Source organism: Conger conger, chromosome 15 (assembly GCF_963514075.1).
Source record: "Conger conger chromosome 15, fConCon1.1, whole genome shotgun sequence".
Classification (NCBI taxonomy): Eukaryota; Metazoa; Chordata; class Actinopteri; order Anguilliformes; family Congridae; genus Conger; species Conger conger.
The window spans coordinates 4,300,275-4,320,274 of NC_083774.1; the positions used below are offsets into that span (position 1 = coordinate 4,300,275).

The window sequence follows — 20,000 nt, forward strand, 5'->3', positions numbered from 1 at the left end:
ACACGGGCTAACCGACTGCAAGGCAAAATGGGTTGCCAGATGCGGGAAGATTCACCGACAGGGTCTGACCACAGACGGTGAAGAGGATATGAATAACGCAACCAGCGTGATAAGAACAGAGACGGCCAATCACAGTGCAGGCATGTTCTACAGCAGAGGTGGGCATTTCTGGATTTCAAACCAACTTCTGGCCTTAATTACATAATTAGCCTTTTATGCCATCTGACATTTTAGCTGCAGCACATTTCTTGATGAATGATGCTCTTGTGTCCCCCGGTTTTACTGTGATCTAATCTTTCAGGGAACCAGCGTTGGAGCATGCAGCCCATTAGTTCATTTAGCCCGGGTAATTGGAGGAAACAAAAGCCTGCATACACACCGGCCCTCCAGGCCCGGCATCGCCCACCCCTGCGTTACATCAGTAAGAGCGTTTCCCCGTGCTCAGCAGGACCTCGGGCTTGGTACGCCCGTCTTGCTCGGAATCACGGGAACCCGAGGACCGTGGAACGTTCCGCAGGCCTTCCGGGCAGGAGAAAGGCTTTCCGATATCAATCGATCGGCGCAGCGGATCAGCAGCGATCAATCACAGTCAGGTTAAGGCTGTTCTCACGGCCGCGCCGCGGGCCTCGCTGATCGATCGGTATCAGGTGTGAAACCCGCGACCGGCGAATCGCAGGCCGGGTGTCGATGCGTGTCCATCCCGCCGTCGAAGTCGTCCCGCCCCGGCCGACGGGGCGGAAACATGAGCGATACAGACGAGCACCTGACAGGGGAACCGCACGGAGCCGGGCGCACTTTCCCCCCCGAAAAGACACAGGGAACGAGAGCCAAGCTGGAGGGCACAGAAGCATTGCTCTTCTCTCTCACGCAGGCCGTCCCTTCAGGTCAGGGCCACTCTAATCTGGGCCCCCGAAGCCAGCGGTCCTGCTGGTTCTCAATCTCACCCTCCAATCAGGCCCTGATTTAGACCTGCGACACCTGGTGCGCGGGATAACTGGCCAATCAGGGAGGTTAATCAATCCAGCGCATGGGATAACTAACCAATCAGGGACCTTAATCAATCCTGTGCCTGGGACCACTGGCCAATCAGGGACATTACTCAATCCTGTGCCTGAGATAACTGACCAATCAGGGACCTTAATCAATCCTGTGCCTGGGATCACTGGCCAATCAGGGAGGTTAATCAATCCTGTGCTTGGGATCACTGGCCAATCAGGGACATGAATCAATCAATTAACTACTTGGTAGAAAAGCCTGCATTCCGAGTGCATAGCAGAGGGCTGTGATCAGTGTGCTTCTTTGACTCCAAGTCACCAAAAGCAGAAAAAGGTTTTTGTCGGCCACAGTCACCTTAAAGTATTGAAAAAAAGATTACCTTAGGAGACCACTTGATTCAGGAAAAACTTACAATGCATGCATTCCCGAAAACTATTGCTTGAACTTTATTTATTTTGTAGGATACACAGAAACCCCAATCCAAACCATCCCAGTCTAGCCCCCACCTCTCATCCCTCTCATCCACCTCCACCTCCACCTCCACCTCCACCTCCCCCCTCCCCCCCCCCCCCCCCCCCCCCCCCCCCCATCACAAGGACCTGAGGGACCAGAAAAGTAGTAAAAATTGACTGCTTTAGCATGAGGCAGACCACAGCTCATCAACCAATGAATGCCTTCTTCCCAGGCTCCATGCATCCCTGCTCCCTACAGGTCCATATGGGTTAAACCCAGCTCCCTACAGGTCCATATGGGTTAAACCCAGCTCCCTACAGGTCCATATGGGTTAAACCCAGCTCCCTACAGGCCCATATGGGTTCAATCCTGCTCCATACAGGTCCGTAAGGGTTAAATCCAGAAGACAGAGATGTCGAGTTAAGAGTGCTGTACTGGTCGAAATCGCCACACCGTTTAAAACCATGACTCCAGGAGTCACAGAGAAACTGAGACTTACAAAAACCCAAGAAACACAATACACACTTACTCAACACACATAGCGCCAGCCTTGTAGCATCTCCACCCTGTTCCTACTGGCTGGGCCAGATTAAAGTCACTGGGACATTGTACCACACCCTGCTTAGACAAAGCTGTCCTTCACAAAGCTCTGTAAATGATGCTATTATTTTAAACATTTCACATTTCTCTCATTCCCCTTGCTCCTTCCTCCTTCCTCCTTCCTCTTCCCAGCACGTGGGCATGTGTGGACAGGGTGACGTGCGTGGTGTGTGTGTGTGTGTGTGTGTGTGGTGTGTGTGTGTGTGTGTGCGTGTGTGTGTGTGTGCGTGTGTGCGTGTGGATGTGTGTGCGTGTGTGTGTGTGTGTGTGTGTGTGTGTGTGTGTGTGTGTGTGTGTGTGTGTGTGTGCGTGTGTGTGTGCGTGTGTGTGTGCGTGTGTATGTGTGTGCGTGTGTATGTGCGTGTGTGTGTGTGTGCGTCTGTATGTGTGTGTGTGTGTGGTGTGTGCGTGTGTGTGGTGTGTGTGTGGTGTGTGCGTGTGTGTGTGTGTGTGCTGGTCTAATCCCATAATGAACACTGCCCCATCGCCGGACAGCCAGATCAGCCCCAGCACCTTCGCCTCTCTCTCCGCTCTCTATAAATACCCCCCCGTCACAGCCCTGGGGCGGGGGGAGTTACCCGAGGACATGCCATTGGCTGAGGCCTGGCTCACAGTTACGCCCCCCCCCCTTCCCCAGGAACTGAGAGAACTCACAGCTAACAGGTCATTACAGGCAAGAAAATGGAGGGATGGCTCAATAAAAAAAATATATATATATATATACTTTTTTTCTTTTCTTTTTTTTAACGACCTTACATATGACAAAAAACCAAGTGACAAGATGAGCTCTGGCAACCCAAAAGACCATTTTTTTATTCCTGCACGAATGCACAACCTGAATTTCCACCTCATAATAAGACCACTACATGGGCCAAAGTTGACAGTCATTCCATGTGATTAAATATCTGCTGTACATCAGAACCAGCATTGGGGAGGTCAGGTAACAGTGTGTTGTTACCCAAATGTTGCAGATTTGTGTGCCAGGTAGGACCCATTGTAAACGAGTTACTTTGCCTGAACTGCTTCAGGATAAATCAAACAGACACTATTTTTAAAACCAGCTGTGTAAGAATGCCAAAATGTAAGGTGCACTGCAGAAGTTTAAACAGACAGCTAGAACACACACACACACACACGCAGAAGAGCTTGTTAATTCCTTGTGGACATTGTGGAGAGCCTGGCTAACACGGCACACAATATTTATGTGATGTGAAAATGATCACAGGATGTCAAGCAGATAGCCAGACAAGCTAGTTCAGAAACTAAAATCCCTATACCAAAACAACTGGGCCACTTAAATCCAGAAACTTTCATTGCTTCAGGAATTAAATAAACTTGAATATGACGAATTCATAATTTAAATTTTTTTTTACGGAACAGTCTCTAATGAAGTACAAAAACCAGACGAAAGAACAGCCATCGGTTTTAAACAGTGATCTGCTTTGGGGTTAGGGCTACATCTGCTGTAATCACGGGGCACAGGGGGTGTTTTCGTCAATGCCGTTCTTGAATTCTCGGCCTACCTGCGAGCTCTCTATTCAATTAACGGAGCCCTGTGTCCTAGCAGCGTGCCCTAAATCAAGCAGCTTTAAAAATGTCAAACCGACGCCGCCATTATATGCGAGTGAATTTGTATAATAACAAAACAAATAGGGCGACCGTCTGTGACTGGGAGGACGGCGAGCGCGACGCGCGTTTACGGAGAACCGGGGGTCTGGCATTATTCATGCTCCATCACCGTTAACTCGCTCGTCGCTACCTTTTTAAAGAAAGGGGCGATGGTCCGGGGCGGGCGCTCTCTCGCAGCGTCAGGTCCACGCACGCGAAATCCCGTGAATAAAACCGCGGACCGCAGAATTCGTGGTCCGCCACACAGCTCACAAACGCGAGCTTGCTCAGCAGAGCCAGCTGGGCAGGGTTGGGAAGGTAACGCCTATTGTCGCCGTTTTAGACAACAGATGGGCTGGAAAAACCACACTCTGCGTGTGGGACTCTCCTTTTTGGAGGGGGTGGGAGGCAGCATAAAGCGTGTTGCATCACTTTTCCGCTTTCGATCAGTCAGGGTGCCTTGCGAACGTTCCGATCAAACCCCGATAGCTAACCGCGTCCTTGTTTAGAGAATATCTACTGCCAGGGGTGAATTCGGATACCGATACTTTTTTTTTCTTTTCTTTTTTTTAACCGTTTTTCAACAACACAAAAAACATACACTGGTCGGTCGTATACAGTACGGCTACATCAGCGGGGGGCTTGACGTTTCCACATAAAAGGCTTTCAGAAACGTTAAACATTTGTACTTTTTTTGTAAATAATGACGGTTAGTGGTTCCCCTTCCGCCCGGCAGTTCAGCAACTCCTTTCATACACCTTCAATATTGCAATCGCTGCTGTAAATGCAACATATCCAAGGTTGCACCTGCTACAGCCTTTAGCTGTACAGCCTACAGCCCCATTACATTGCGACTTCCCCCCACAGTGGCACTTCTAAGCGGTTACATTGTCAAAGGCAACATGCCGGCGAACATTTCGCCTATGCGGGTAAATTCTGACGAAAAAAGAACACGGACAGACAGGAAGACAAGCTAATAATAGATCAGGTGGTCTTTTTCTAAAATCAGGATTAGCGGCATGATACAACAATCACATAACGATGCAAAACGCAGTCACACAAGCCAGTAAAGGCGTTCACAAAATGCAGGGACCAAGTTCATTTTCTTCGGAAAATAACATTCGCCGGTGCTCCCGCACATCCACCCCTGGGTTGAAGCGTCAGCACTTGCAGAGAGCCAAATCAATGTACAACACTATGCAAATCCGCTCGTCCCACAGAGGAGCTTCAGCAATAATCATGTTTACAGCAAGCGATATAGTGCAGGAGGAGCCCGTCCTCCCAAAAAAATTCGCATTAAACTGGTCAGCGCTTCCTCCCGCAAGAGCAACATGCACCAAGCGACACATTCTCCAAAGCCAACCGGCGTATTTTCACCACGAAACAGTGCGGAACGCTGTTGCCATCGCCTCACAGCAAGCACGAAAGAAAAATGCACTAAGAGGGAAGCACACCAACCTGTCTGTCCTTTGCCCAGGGTTTTTTCCAAGCGATACGGTCCCACGTAATTGGCATGTTGAGCGCCGCTGTTGTCTTTACCCGACGATGACATCTTGAAAACACGAAGTAATGACTGCTCTAAAGCGAAACTGCAGTTATTCAGAGAATAACGCAATCCTCTCTGTTTCTCAGCAGGTCCAACGATTCTTTTTTTACATTTATTTCCCAGCCCAGTTGCGTCCTCCGGTCTCTCGCTCTCCGTCTCTCCCTCTCTGGATTGCTGTATGAGTAGGTATATTCTCTCTCTATCGCCCTCCTCTTGCGCTCACACACACTCCCTCTCTCTCTCTCTCTCTTCTCTTTTTTTTGCTGCAGATGAACAGGGGCGCTCTAGGATTCAAACAGAATTGTGCTTGGGAAGCCTGCACGACTTCTAACCGCCAGTGTCGGTGCTGTGGAGCAGCCAGCGCGGGTGCACAGAACTCGCACTGAGCGGAGACAGGAGTGTTCCGCGGGCCCGAGTATTGATTGATTGACGGGGGATTCGACCAAACAGCGAGACGCCGGGCGTACCGCAGCCCGCGATCCGAGCGATGGAACGAGACAGGGCACAAAACGAAGCGCCTTCCAAAACATGAATGTAAACACAACCGAGAAGCAAGTGCAAAATACCTGTAGGAGCGAAAAAAACACGAAACAAATTATAATAAACATGTTGTCTCGGTGCAGTTGTTTAGAGTTACTTTGTCCTGATTAATTGTTTGTGTACTTGAGAGTAAAGCTAATATTTTTGCAACGTTCCAGATGAAAAAACATAACACTGGTAAACTGGGGGTTCTCTCAAACTGGACTTGCAGATTAAGGAATTCAAGGGGACGGATGACTTGATGAAGTCAGTCCTGCCCATTCAGTGTTTTGGCATTTAAAACAAAACTCAAATACCACGGCATTCTGAAGCCTATCTATGCAGGGCTTTCAGTGTTGGAGAATGACTCATAAGATGGTACCTAGAACCAGCCTTCTCTTTGCACAAAAAAATGCATTCAAAAATAAAAACATTTTTTACCATCAACTTCCTGACCAGTTTGTCAAGGGTGTGTTTTAAAAAGCAGAGTTTTTAAGATAATGCTAACGTAAAATTTCAGTACACCAGTCGCTTAGTTGTGGTTCTCATGACCATAGTCTTACATAATTGTCAGGAACAGTCGGGAACAATAGCGGGACAGTTTCCCTCGTGTTCCTCCACAATCCGCAGTTCGTCCCCGCCTCACGAGCGTAGTTAGCCCACCGTCCTTCACTCCTGTCCTGCTGCAATGGTCCCCATCAGAGATCTTATACAATAGACCGATGCGCTCTGGACACGCGTAGTCAGGAACTGGATTCACTTACAAAAAGAATGGATTGATTATTTGTTTGTTTGTTTGTTTGTTAGCCACTGCTCTGCAACTCCATAGCGCGTCAGACGTTGTTTACATAAAAGCACCCACCGACCGCACTGTGGTAACCCGCCAGGTGCAGCACTGCGGTGGGCGTTAGGTGTCGTAGCCAGACCCCAAATCAGCTCGGTAAAAGACAGACTCGGTTACATCAACCTCAAGAGTTACCAAATATTTCTGCTTGAAATAACTTTAAAAATATCAAATAGAATGACCTTGTTCGGTATCCAGATTATTTACAAAGAACGAGCGCTCAGATGCATGGGCTGCCATCTGGACGCAGTTACTTATTAAAACGCAAATTCAGACCGAAAGTGGGACTGGTATCAATGCGATCCGTTTCGAAAGTTGTTTGGAAGGAACCCGCTGCTGTCATGTCTCGGCAAATGGCCGGTCGAATGTCACGAACTGGATTTGAATGGAGTCGAGCTTATTTGTGGTGTGAAACCGCAAGCAAGACGGGCTGGGACAACTCGGACAACTGTCTGAACACAATAGCTCCTAACTGGCTTCCATCGCCACTCGATTTGCCAGCTGACAGCTGGGATATTATTTCCATCTCCTAAAATGATATTTCATATCTGTACTACCTTTGCGACAAATCAATTCATTCCCGTTGGCGGCAGAGAAGCAGGAGGCAGTGCCAACAGAATATTCAGTCAAATGTAATTGTAAATAACATAAAAGCAACATGCACGTGATGTTATTCCCCCACCCACTGCAAGGAACAAATAAAACCTCTTGACCTCAATCCTGTTCCAACAAGGACACTTTTGGTGGTATTGTTCGCGCTGTGATTTTGAATTATTATTGCCAAGTTCGGGTAATGGTAATAATTACAATGGCAACGGAAAAAGACAAATAATGATATGAAAGTAGCACGAAAATTGTTTGTACATAAGCCAGATAATTAGACTAAAAAAACAACAGCAGCAGTACATCAAAAGGAGGTAATTAAGTGCTGGTAATTATTGCAACATGCTGCAATCATCACTTCAAGGATCTACATAACAAAACCTATCAAAACCGGGATATTTTAGAGTCCGCAATTATCATAAAACAGCCCTCCCCCACCCACATCCATTTGGCATTTTCCCACTGTGTGGATGCGTGCTGGAAAGGGCAAACCAGGGTAAAGATTTGGGGGTTTTCTGATTTGGTATCTGACTTTGTTTGCCAAACTGAGCAGGTGTCCATCTAGTAGGTTATCTTAAAAGGAAAACTGCCAGCCACACCATCAGTGGCTGAGAGGTTTTTAACAGTTTTTTTATTTATGGTGTGTGTGGATGTGTGCACGCACCTCTGTGTGTGTGTGTGTGCGTGTGTTAGTGTGCATCTCTGTGTGTACATGTATGTGTCTGCACGCACCTGTGTGTGTGTGTTATTCTGCATCTGTGTGTGTGTGTGTATGTGTGCGTGCGTATGTTAGTGTGCATCTCTGTGTGTGCATGTGTGTTGTATGTGTGTGTGCGTGTGCGTGTGTATGTGTGTGTGTGTGTGTGCGTGTGTTGTCTGTGTGCGTGTGTGTGTGTGTGTGTGTGTGTGTGTGTGTGTGCACCTCTGTATGTGTTCTCACAGAATAGAGTGCATGCCTGCAGACTTCATTCTGGTGAGGGGGCTGCCACCATATGGAAACGGGTAGAAGAGGAGGAGGAGTGTCGTTTAATGTTATGGCGTCCTGACATCACAAAGCATGGAGTCTGGCCACAGCACTGGGCTGAGAATACGAGAATCTACACCATAGATTTTATAAAAAAATATCTACACCCAGCTGTAAGTCTGGATCAGCAGCCATTTTACAGGTGTCCCCTCCTGAAGAGTCCCCTGTCCCCTGTCCCCACTTTCATGGTACCAGATTTATTACAACCGTTCAGGACATTACGGCCAAAAATAGTATTTTTCCATCTCCCGTCATTCTTCTGTCATCCTTTAACGTTGTCTTCTTTGTTTTGGCCTGGCCAAACACCTGTGTTTGAGTCAGAAAGGGGAGTGGTTTTGTGTCTAAATAAATTACACTTGTGATACTTGTCAGCTCTCTATTTTACATTACATTACATTATTGGCATTTGGCAGACGCTCTTATCCAGAGCGACATACAGTTGATTCGACAAAGCAGGAGACAATCCTCCCCTGGAGCAATGCAGGGTTAAGGGCCTTGCTCAAGGGCCCAACGGCTGTGCAGATCTTATTTTGGCTACACCGGGATTAGAACCAACAACCTTGCGTGTCCCAGTCATTTACCTCAACTACTACGCTACAAGCTGCCCAGCAGGACCTGCCTGAGATCTAGCTAATTTAAGAATAAAACAAAACAGTTGCCTGATTGTCTACAACAGGAGGGTCACCATCCCCATTCCTGTAGATCAGAGGTGTCCAATCTTACCCTAAAAGGGCCGGCGTGGGTGCAGGTTTTTGTTTTAACCCAGGAGCAACACACCTGATTATACTCATGAACTAATCGTGGTCTTTAATCAAGACCTTGATGAGTAGAATCAGCTGTCTTTAGTCCTGTGCTAAAACAACAACCTGCACACACACCGGCCCTTTCTGGATAAGACTGGGACACCCCTGGGCTAAATAAATTACACTTGTGATACTTGTCAGCTCTCTATTTTAACAGGACCTGCCTGAGATCTAGCTAACTTAAGAATAAACAAAGCACTTGCCTGATTGTCTACAACAGGGGGGGTCACCGTCCCCGTTCCTGTGGTTCCGCTGGTTTTGACAGCAGCCCGAACGAAGCACGCCTCATTCAGCCGCTAGAGATCTGCATTGAGCCGCTAATCAGTCGAGTCAGGCGTGCGCCAAATTAGGGTTGAAATGGAAGCCTAGCTCTCCAGGAACAGGGTCGGTTACCCCTGGTCTGCGACACGAAAACCCAAACGGCACAGCCCCCGTTCCAGCTTTGTTTACTGGCACCGGCTGCCACATCTCCGTCTGCTCCCCGCTCCCCGGTCTCCAGGTGAAGAGGGGGCGGGGCTGCCTCAGCTGTCACTCGATCCACTTGGGCCTGCTGATTGGGCGTGACAGCTGTTGGGCGCATTCCTCCACTGGGGCCCGGGTAACCAGGCAGCCGAGCAACGCGTGTCGCCCAGGCTGGGGGGGGGGGCGGAGCCTCAGCTCCCTGTCAATCACAAATGAATGAATGAATGAGTGCATGAATGAATGAATGAATGACTTCAATGCTGCTTTAATCAGATGGAAATTTAGTCGACTGCCATTTAATCGACTGAAATGCTTGTATTGTAACCTTGGAATTATCAGGTTCGATCTGCATTCCGAGTAGGTTTTTAGATATTGAGCTTTGAAGCTTTCACATCCTAACACAGCAAAACTGAAATGCAGGGCAGTTCTTCATAGATCAAAATAACAGACCCACAAAAAATAACCTGAATGTGCAATATCCAAATCCTCTCAAATTGCCATATCAACAACATATTTTTTGACAAAAATGTTGATTAAAACCATATAATTCTAAAGTCTTGTTTCATTGACTCAATGTTCCGATTGCAAGTGCATTTTATTACGGGAAGTTAATTCCGAGTTGTTTTTCTTGTTCTCTCTCTGTCTTTCTGTATTTATATTTCTCTTTATCTCTCTCTCTCTCTCTCTCTCTCTCTGTCTCCACCTCCTTTCCTCCCACCGCTCCTTATTGCAGACTTATAGAGTGCGAAGACCCGCAGGTCGTGAAAATTCAACAGGGGGAAGCGCTGTTTTAAAAACAACTTCAGCGTGTCAGTGTAGCCGGTGCTCGGCGAGAGTCAAGCTGGCAGTACAGAAATGCACATTTCATGCACTGGTAAAGGAAGACAAAAACCGGGACATTAAGTCCCAAATAATAGGCACCCTGGCACAAAAAGAGCAAACGGATTATTTAACGCAAACAGGAAAGTATCTTGCCCAGCTATTAGAATAGACAAACGGTTTTTCTTCATTTAGAAGACAAAAGGGATCAGAGGAAAAGTGATTTCAACTTCGCATCTGTTAGGGCCTCGTCAATATTTTAATTTTGGCTGCTGGTTGGCGGCGCTTATGCAGTTTTTCTATGGCCGTCATGGCAGCCGTCTGATTGGCAGATTTTCTCGGTTCGGAGAGCACAACCCCGTGGCCTCATTGGGCGGTTGCGGGGCCCGGACACCGCAGTGTAACAGGTGTGGCGGAGCGATGGGGAGAGCCTTCGGCATCGCATGCTGAGGAGATAAGGAAAGTCAATAAGTAAGTTTGGCTCGCCGCCTTTAATTGGAGCTCGAAACAGAAACTGGGATCCTTCCAAAACCTAAGAAAAAGGCCAATCTGGCAACCGAAAAAAAACACAAAAAGAGAACCAACGATCACAAAAGAATCAGGCAGTCCCACACACCCACAACACACTGCAGTCTGCCCAAAAGAGGCCACCCGCTGGGGTTCCAGAGGGTGGAACCCCAAGTCTCAAGTGGAACCCTTCAGCTTGATGGAGACGGGGTGCACAGGTGACTTACCCCAAGCATGCATTTTGTGGTTTGGGTACCTTTCCAAATTCCAGGTTGGGAACTGAGTTTATCCTGCAAAGTAAGTAACCCTGTGAGTGAAAAACAGACATCTAGAGAGGTGGAAATCTGGACTGAGAAACATTTTGACAAAAACAGACTGCGTTACCCCCAATATACATTAGCTCAGGTTTCAACCCGATATGGCCTGGCTACGTCCGGCTAGAAAATGTTCACCTTTCAACCGATTTCAGACTGCGTTTCACCTGAAGGCCTAGACTGCGTTTCACCGACTTTTCACCACCAAAGATTCTGCACATACAGGAGTAAAACATCTGTGAAAAACATCTGAGACACAGACGATAATGACCTCGGCCCTGTAGCATCTCACCGGCTTAAGCTAAAATCTTACCTTCAGCGTTAGCCTCAAACCCGCTTGTAGGATTATCAACAGTGTCAGTTTTAGGGCAGATCACCCAGCTGCAACAGGTTCACCTCTCAGCCAATTACACCCGAATGTTCTCACTGCTATTCAATGTTTCAATAATCCAAAGATCATTTTTAATAATAATCTTTAATGAAGAAAGGCGTTTAATAACGTGCCTAACTTTACACTCCACTGTCTTGCCGTCATTAAAGTGATTGGTGTCAAGAGCACATAGGTTATAAAGCACAATTTAATTTCCTAATTAAGCTAAAAGGTACCAGCTGCTGATGTGTTTTCCTTAAATTAGCTCTTGTTAATCATCCATAATCATCAAAAGTCGATTAATAAAAATGGATCTAATAGTTAGGAAACGATCCAAGAATGACTGAAATAATGGATTTTCCAAATATTCTTTCTAGGTAGGGGGGAAAAAAAGCTTTTAAATCTTTATAAGAAATATAAATGAGAAATAAGATCAGGGAGGTAAATTCTTTACCTACGACAGTACCAGGATTTCACAGTTTAAGTGGGACAGTCCACTTGTTTATGCATAACAGCAGCAAGTAATGCGCAAAGGGCTATGCAGGGCAATGGGCTATTCTAGTTATTACACCATTCCACAAAGTCCAGTTAAAATACTTGTACATTGTTGGTTCTGGTTCCTTCCTACAGTGGGACAAAAACAGAACCACGGTTCTGCAGTTCTGGAACTCTGAGTCGCACCAATGATTCTTTAGTCTCACCAGATTCAGGACCCAAGGCATTTCCTCTCTGCTTCTGAACTGCTGTTGTTCACCCTATTCCACTGTTATCCTGCAGTACAGGACATCCATAGGTGTGGTGATTTTAAAGCAGATCAAGATTTAGCCATGACCCTGAATTAAGTTTCAGAATAAGTATTAAATTGCAACGTTTAAATGTTTTACAGAAGAGAGCTGGAACTCTCAATGTTAAGAATATGGAATCTGATGTATCTGTAGACCTATGGTAGAGCTTGCATCTGACAGAATCCGGTATATCTGTGGATCTATGGTAGTACTCAGATCACAGAATCTGGTATATCTGTGGATCTATGGTAGTACTCAGATCACAGAATCTGGTATATCTGTGGATCTATGGTAGTAATCAGATCACAGAATCTGGTGTATCTGTAGACCTATGGTCGAGCTTGCATCTGACAGAATCCGTATCTGTAGATCTATGGTAGCACTCAGATCTCAGAATCTGGTATATCTGTGGATCTATGGTAGTACTCAGATCATAGAATCTGGTGTATCTGTAGACCTATGGTCGAGCTTGCATCTGACAGAATCCGTACCTGTAGATCTATGGTAGAACTCAGATCACAGAATCTGGTATATCTGTGGATCTATGGTAGTACTCAGATCACAGAATCTGGCGTATCTGTGGATCTATGGTAGAGCACTTGACAGAATGCCTTGGTGTGGGACGAGCCTTATCTGTGTGTACACACATGGCCCCTCGGGGTGCTTTTACTCTAAGTGTTCCTCTTTATTACCCTCCGTCCTAAATGAAATGAGTCCAGACCATCAACCCTCCCCTCCCCACCAACACTATCTCCCGTCCCAGGGCCCTGGGGCCAGATCAGTCACGGTCCTTCTCCTCCAGACGGTATCACGAGCCGCATCAACAACACTGCCATTGTACTCCTCAACTGCAGCCGCAGAACGTCAACATCAACAGATACGAGTGCTTTGTAAAGAAGACGGAAAGTTAAAAAAATGAAACATAAGCCCGTTATTACAGGGTCTTGCGGTTTGGATCGTCAGCGCTGGATGGGAGGGAGTGGCAGGTGGAGAGTTCCCACGGCCGCTTCCACAGGAGAGCTCAACTGCGGGCAGCAGGGTATCAGAGAGAAGAGGGGGAGAGAGTGGGAGAGAGAGCGAGAGAGAGGGAGAGAGAGAGTGAGAGAGAGAGGGGGAGAGAGTGGGAGTGAGGAGAGAGGAGAGGGAGAGAGAGAGAGGGGGAGAGAGTGGGAGAGAGGAAGAGAGAAGGAGAGAGGGGGAGAGAGAGAGAAGGAGAGAGAGTGAGAGAGAGGGAGAGAGAAAGATAGAGAGGACAGGGGGACAGAGAGGAACACACAGTGAAAGAGATGCAGGAAGATGAGAGAAGGGGAGAGAGAGAGGGGAAGAGAGACTTTTTAAAACCCCATTTTATTCATTAGTTCGAAACAAAATTCCCACACAGGTAGCTTACTTTTGCAGTCCCATCGTAAAAACAAAACAAAAACCAAGTAAACGATGAACAGAAAACAAAATTACTCATGAGAAAAAAGAAAAACTGATCCAAGTGCCAAACTCAAATATTAACTAATTTTCCTTCTTGTACTGCAATACAATCCTGTGAGCACCAACTGGCTACAAACAGAGAATGAGAGAGAGAGAGAGAGAGAGAAAGAGAGAGGGGGGGGAGAGAGAGAGAGAAATAAAAATTTCAGAGGATCTGTTTTCATGTGGTTGCTGTTCAATTGTTTCTGGTCTTTGATGTATAAGTATTGTTCAAGTGTTAAATGTATGTTGTTTCTATAACATTGTACTGCATGTTTTGGCAATACTAAATGTGGCGGTTTGTCATGCCAATGAAGTGAAGCGATCTGAATAAAGAGTCTGCTCGTTCACCAGGCACCGGAGCTGCGGTCCCTGAATAACGTGACGCACAGAGCAACGCTGCAGCATTCCCGTTTTAATAACCGGATATAAATACACAATTCCCGGAGCGGGGAGCACACGCAGGGTTAGAAACGGAATAGAACTCCTCTCTCTACGGACAGAAATACAGAAACTGCCGGGTAGCGTGGGCACAAGGGGGACAGTCTGGACAACCTTTTCTTTGCTGCAGTATAAAGTTGTCATTCCTAGTTTGATGGGACAGTGAGGCGCATTGATTGGTCCGTGGTCTTGTCACTCAGAAGTAGTTATTGTTCATCCACTGTACAAGCCTTGAGAATTAGTTGAGTTTTTTTTTTTTTTTAAATGACTTGTTTAAAACACACAGTCCGGTCCATAGCACCAACAGGGTGCATCAGGAACAGAATCTCAAATAAGAAACAGCAGGAACAGCAGGCAAAAATCTGCTATTTTCGGGTTCCATAATTTCACAATTTCTCTCCATCCCTCCCTCCCTTTCTCTCTCTCACACACACACACACACACACCCTGCACTTTAATGATCACTATTTGAAGAATCCATTAGAGACTAAAAAGCACAAGCGTATTTGCCTCCTGTTGCTGCCATCAGCGATAAGCACATCATAAAAATAGCATCTCTCTCGTTTTCGTACAAAGCGGGAGAAGTTGAGATGGTAGACCGAAATATCTTCCCTCCAGACAACGAAAATAAACTCAAGGGCAAACGCAGAGATGAGCGGCAGAGTAAAACTCCGCGTCACGTCTGAGAGACCGCTGGCAGCAGCAGGGCCTTTCTCAGGGAAGCAGGGAACATCTTATCCGGCGTCCCTGATGGAAACCCTCCGTGTCCAGAGTGGGACAGGGTGTGGGAAATCACAGGCAGAAGAAAACTCCCAGTCATCAGAAAAACTCCACGTGTCTTGCCTAAGTGGCCAAAACCAGGCTTCGTTTTCTGAATCCCACCTGCTGGCCTTGTTGCGAAACGTTGGTCACCGGCACCAGTGTGGTTGGCTCCAGTCAAGGCGTTTCAGCCACCTCTTTCAATGTGAGCCAATGCTAAAACAACACATCTTTCCTTACAAGAAAATGTAGTCAAAAATGTTCCGTTTTTTTCTTAGTCTAATGTGCTAATTTGTTAAGTTTGTTAAGAGTTATTTGGACAATATTTTAATATTCTGTGGAGGGATCAGGGTTTAGTTCCACTTTGTACAACATGGCGGTGTCTAAAACCTGCACTTCTTCAGTTTCAAAATGCTTTTCACAAGCCCATGGAAAGTCCATGGAGGACGTCACAGACACAGACACAGACGTCACAGACACAGACGTCACAGACACTTGGTCCATATTTGTTCTACAGTCTACGGGCCTGCTACCACCACAGATTCTGTACACTAACCAGATGGTCAGCTCCAGATTGTCTTTCTTTAAAGGAGCGGGGCTGTGTCAACGATCCAGATTACTGCAGAGAGACCATCTGGATGCTATAGTGCCCAATGTTACACCAAAAGGGCCAGTTTGGACGCTGGTTTTTGTTGTAGTCCAGCACTACAACGCCAGATTCTACGTATCAAGGTCTTGATTGAAGAGTACGATGAGTCCAGTTAGCCGAATCAGGCCTTACAACTGCAGCCACATCGGTCCTTTTCTGTAAGAGACTGGATGCCCCTGCGATAGAGAATCTGTGCTTCTACCCACAGTAAAGCTCTCTTCCCACAGCATGACATCACAGTGAAACCAAACACACACCTTGTCCATCACCACTAGTCACCGTGCACAGCAAAAAACAAAAAACAAGTCAATCTCAACAAGCATTTTAGTCACCAGTTAGTTATTTCTATCTATCACTTTTTTTGCTGAATAAGACTAAACTATTGCTCATGAGATGATTTCAATATTTGCCCTAAGGGGTAAGAAAGGAGAAAGTGGAAGCCCAGGTTGCTGACTAGGACCCACTGCGAGCCCGGTCCCCACTGCGAGCCCGGTCCCCACTACGAGCCCGGTCCCCACTACCAGCCCGGTCCCCACTACGAGCCCAGTCCCCACTACGAGCCCAGTCCCCACTACGAGCCCAGTCCCCACTACCAGCCCAGTCCCCACTACGAGCCCAGTCCCCACTACGAGCCCAGTCCCCACTACGAGCCCAGTCCCCACTACGAGCCCGGTCCCCACTACGAGCCCGGTCCCCACTACGAGCCCGGTCCCCACTACGAGCCCGGTCCCCACTACGAGCCCGGTCCCCACTACGAGCCCGGTCCCCACTACGAGCCCAGTCCCCACTACGAGCCCGGTCCCCACTACGAGCCCAGTCCCCACTACGAGCCCAGTCCCCACTACCAGCCCGGTCCCCACTACGAGCCCGGTCCCGGTCCCCACTATGAGCCCGGTCCCCACTACGAGCCCGGTCCCCACTATGAGCCCGGTCCCCACTACCAGCCCGGTCCCCACTACGAGCCCGGTCCCCACTACCAGCCCGGTCCCCACTACGAGCCCGGTCCCCACTACGAGCCCGGTCCCCACTACGAGCCCGGTCCCCACTACCAGCCCGGTCCCCACTACGAGCCCAGTCCCCACTACGAGCCCGGTCCCCACTACGAGCCCGGTCCCCACTACGAGCCCAGTCCCGGTCCCCACTTCTCTAGCAATTGTGGTCGAACAAAGGGTCTCACTGTGTGTGTGTGTTTGTGTGTGTGTATGGGAGAGAGAGAGAAAGAGTCTGTGTGTGTGTATGTGTGTGTGTTTGTGTGACTGTGCATGTGTGAGTGTGTGTGTGTGTGTGAGAATGTGTTGTGTGTGAGTGTACAGTATGTGTGTGTGCACACGTGTGGGTTTGTGTGTGTGTGTGTGTGTGTGTGTGTATGGGAGAGAGAGAGAGTGTGTGTGTGTGTGTGTGTGTGTGTGTGACTGTGCATGTGTGAGAGTGTGTTTTGTGTGAGTGTACAGTATGTGTGTGTGCACACGTGTGGGTTTGTGTGTATGTGTGTGTGTGTGTATGGGAGAGAGAGAGAGAGAGAGAGAGTGTGTGTGTGTGTACATGTGTGTTTGTGCTCTTCCTGTCCTCCTGTCCTTACTCTATGGAGAGTGAGGCATTTCTCAGTGGCTGTCCCTGGGGGTCTGTTTGAGCTGCACTGTGTGTGTGAGGAGCCTGGCAGCGGGGTTTCAGTGGGGGGACGGGGCGGGGGGGTTAAAGCTGGCCGTAATAAAGACCGAAAATAAGGAACGCTGCACAAATACAAGACCAGAGAGCAGATATTTTTCACGCCCCCCCCCCCCCCTCCCCCCCCACTAAAGCTGATAGAGCGTTTCCCAATAATACGCAGCGCACTTGGGGGGCCCTGCTCTGGGCCGATAACACCGCCGCGGCGGAAACGCCATACATCACAGCCCCCCACGGGAGGACGGAGCCGCAAATCAAAGCTCGTTTTTGTGACTGTAACAAATCACTGATGGTGGCAGGATAAGTCTGGGAGACGGACCTGACGAGAGGAGGTATGGGCGGGGGGGTAGGGGGTTGGGGTGACCCCCCAGGGGACACTCATAAAGGACTGGGGGGGGGCGGGGGGGGTTACAGTCGAGCGGTCGAGCCTCTGCGTGTGGTAACCGTGTAGACAGAGATTGGCCCGGGACACAACCGCAGCTTCTCAGAGAGAGCGGGGCTGAAACATTGTAGCTTTGTCTCCCCCTGCTGGTCAGAGTACTGCCACTGCGCCCGGCTCCGTTTCCATCTCTGGTCCACTTTGCTGTATCAGAGGGAGGCCGCGCATTGGTATTGCCGGCGCGTCTCTGTGCTCCACTCTCTCACTCTCATTAAATCAGAGAGGATAGTGACTGTGACATTGGCTGTTTGACTGGAATTTTTTTTCGGTCGAAAGGAACAATAATGTCTGGTTTGTTTATGCATTCTGGCTGGGGCCAGCGTCCTTCTATATGTGTAATTAAAGGAGGCTACGCGCTCCAGCAGGGCACTCTCACAGCGGGGGGGAAATGTCTCCACAGTGATGAGTCATGGGGACATCTAAAAGAGAAGAAGTAAAACTTTCTCAAGGCCTTTTTGCGTCTGTGTGTGCGTGTGTGTGTCTGTGGGTGTGAGTGTGTGCATGTGTAAGAGTGTGTGTGTGTGTGTGTGTGTGTGTGTGTGAGTGTGTGTGTGCAGGTGTAAGAGTGTGTGTGTGTGTGTGTGCATGTGTAAGAGTGTGTGTGTGTGTGTGTGTGTGTGTCTGTATGAGTTTCTGGCTTTTTCCTGCATTCAACAAGTCTTTCAACATTCCCATGACACTGTAGACCAGAGATATTATCCTGATAAGAGGATTATACATCTTCTGAAGGCGGTGGGGGGGTTGAGGGTGAGCTGTCAGGTGCACCACGAAGAGAAAGCAAAGAGTGACACATGTCACGCAGGTCAGAGGTCACGCAGGACAGAGAGTGGAGAGGAGTTATAAACGCAGCACACTGGCCGGGAATCTCCCTTCGTGCCAGAAGACAGCCAGGGGAAGCACTGAGCAGACGGAACGAGCAAGAACACGCTTCCCAAATGACCATACGGGGCAGAGAGCAGAGACGACGGGTACAGTCCCAGTTTTTAAAAAAATCTGGATGAAAATACAACAGGGGAAGGCGAAAAAAAAAAAAAAAAGGGGGCATCCTCGGCCCAGCGTTCCCTGTGTAATCACAGCCCTCTGATTACAATGTAAATAATTGCCGTATGAGACGCAAATTGTTAGCAATCAAGTGGCGAACGTGGCGCTAGCAGGGATAATTACGTTAGCGGCGCCTAAATAATTACACAGGCGTTAATGCGGGAAGGCGAGCTGCAAAAACCCAGGCCTGACAAAACCGCTTCAATTACGTTCCCCGGGCCCCGCAATTACTCTCCTGCGCTCACTGCCTGCTCCTGCCGGGGCTGCGCTGGCCGGCCAATCCCCTCCCCGCCTCCCGCCCACACCCCAGGCTCATTGGAGTACGCCCCTCGACTGACACGGCCCTTGTCCAATCAGACGGCCCAAGGACAGCGGTCAATCGCATCAGTGGCGACTGACGGGGAGGACGTGGGAGTTTCTGCGCTCTGTCGCACGTGCCGATGTTAAATAAATAAATAAATACGTGATTAGTTATTTAGCCACGGGCGAGTACAGGCGGAGACAGACACGCTCACGCGGGAACACAGTCAGCCAGCGCACAGCTGCTCATCCAGTCTGCTGTCCCAGCATGCAACGCCGCGCAGTGTCAGCCCTGGACCACCGGCAGTGCATTCTGGGACTGCAGCGCTCTAAGGCGCCTTTGACTGAAGGCCCAGTGGCTACAGAGGCAGATGTCGCCACTGATTTGAACCATTTAGTGTAGCAGTAGCCAGGAAAAGGTACACACTGGAGATGGTGTGTGTGTGCGTGTGAGTGCGTGTGTGTGTGTGCGTGCGTGTGAGTGTGTGCGTGCGTGTGAGTGTGTGCGTGCGTGTGAGTGTGTGAGTGTGTGAGTGTGTGTGTGAGTGTGTGTGTGTGCGTGTGCGTGCGTGTGAGTGTGTGTGTGTGTTTGTGCGTGTGCGTGCGTGTGAGTGTGAGTGTGTGTGTGAGTGTTTGAGTGTGTGTGAGTGTGTGTGAGTGTGAGTGTGTGAGTGTGTGTGTGTGCGTGCGTGCGTGCGTGCGTGTGTGTGCGAGTGTGTGAGTGTGTGTGAGTGTGCGCGTGCGCGTGAATTTGAGAAGCAGGATTCTCAGACACCCTGGTCATCAGTCTTCGAGCTGCGGCCTATCGCCCATGGCTACGACTGTCATTCCTCACTTACAGTGGTAAGCACTGGCCAATGGTGGCTTAGGTGGGGCAGCTCTCCCTGTATGTGTGTCTGTGTGTGCGTGAGTGTGTGTGTGTGAGAGTGTGTACAATGTGTGTGTGTGTGTGTGTGTACAATGTGTGTGTGTGTGTGTGTGTGTGTGTGTCT

General features: G+C 48.6%; 1 protein-coding gene and 1 long non-coding RNA gene across 3 annotated transcripts in view; both read right to left on the reverse strand.

Annotated features, from left to right (window-relative positions):
* Window positions 1–5,564, reverse strand: part of LOC133111304 (serine/threonine-protein kinase BRSK2-like) — a 247,753-nt gene extending 242,189 nt beyond the window's left edge. The window contains exon 1 of the mRNA XM_061221509.1: window positions 5,116–5,564. Coding sequence (XP_061077493.1) covers window positions 5,116–5,209 — 94 coding nt within the window. The 5' untranslated portion in view covers window positions 5,210–5,564. The remainder of the gene's footprint in view (window positions 1–5,115) is intronic.
* A 2,998-nt stretch (window positions 5,565–8,562) lies between these two features.
* The window catches only part of LOC133111305 (uncharacterized), a 26,573-nt gene continuing 15,135 nt past the window's right edge, over window positions 8,563–20,000 (reverse strand). For both annotated transcript variants that reach the window (XR_009704978.1, XR_009704979.1), the window contains 2 exons: window positions 9,157–9,657; window positions 8,563–8,808 (listed from right to left, as the gene is read on the reverse strand). This is a non-coding gene — a long non-coding RNA (uncharacterized LOC133111305). The remainder of the gene's footprint in view (window positions 8,809–9,156; window positions 9,658–20,000) is intronic.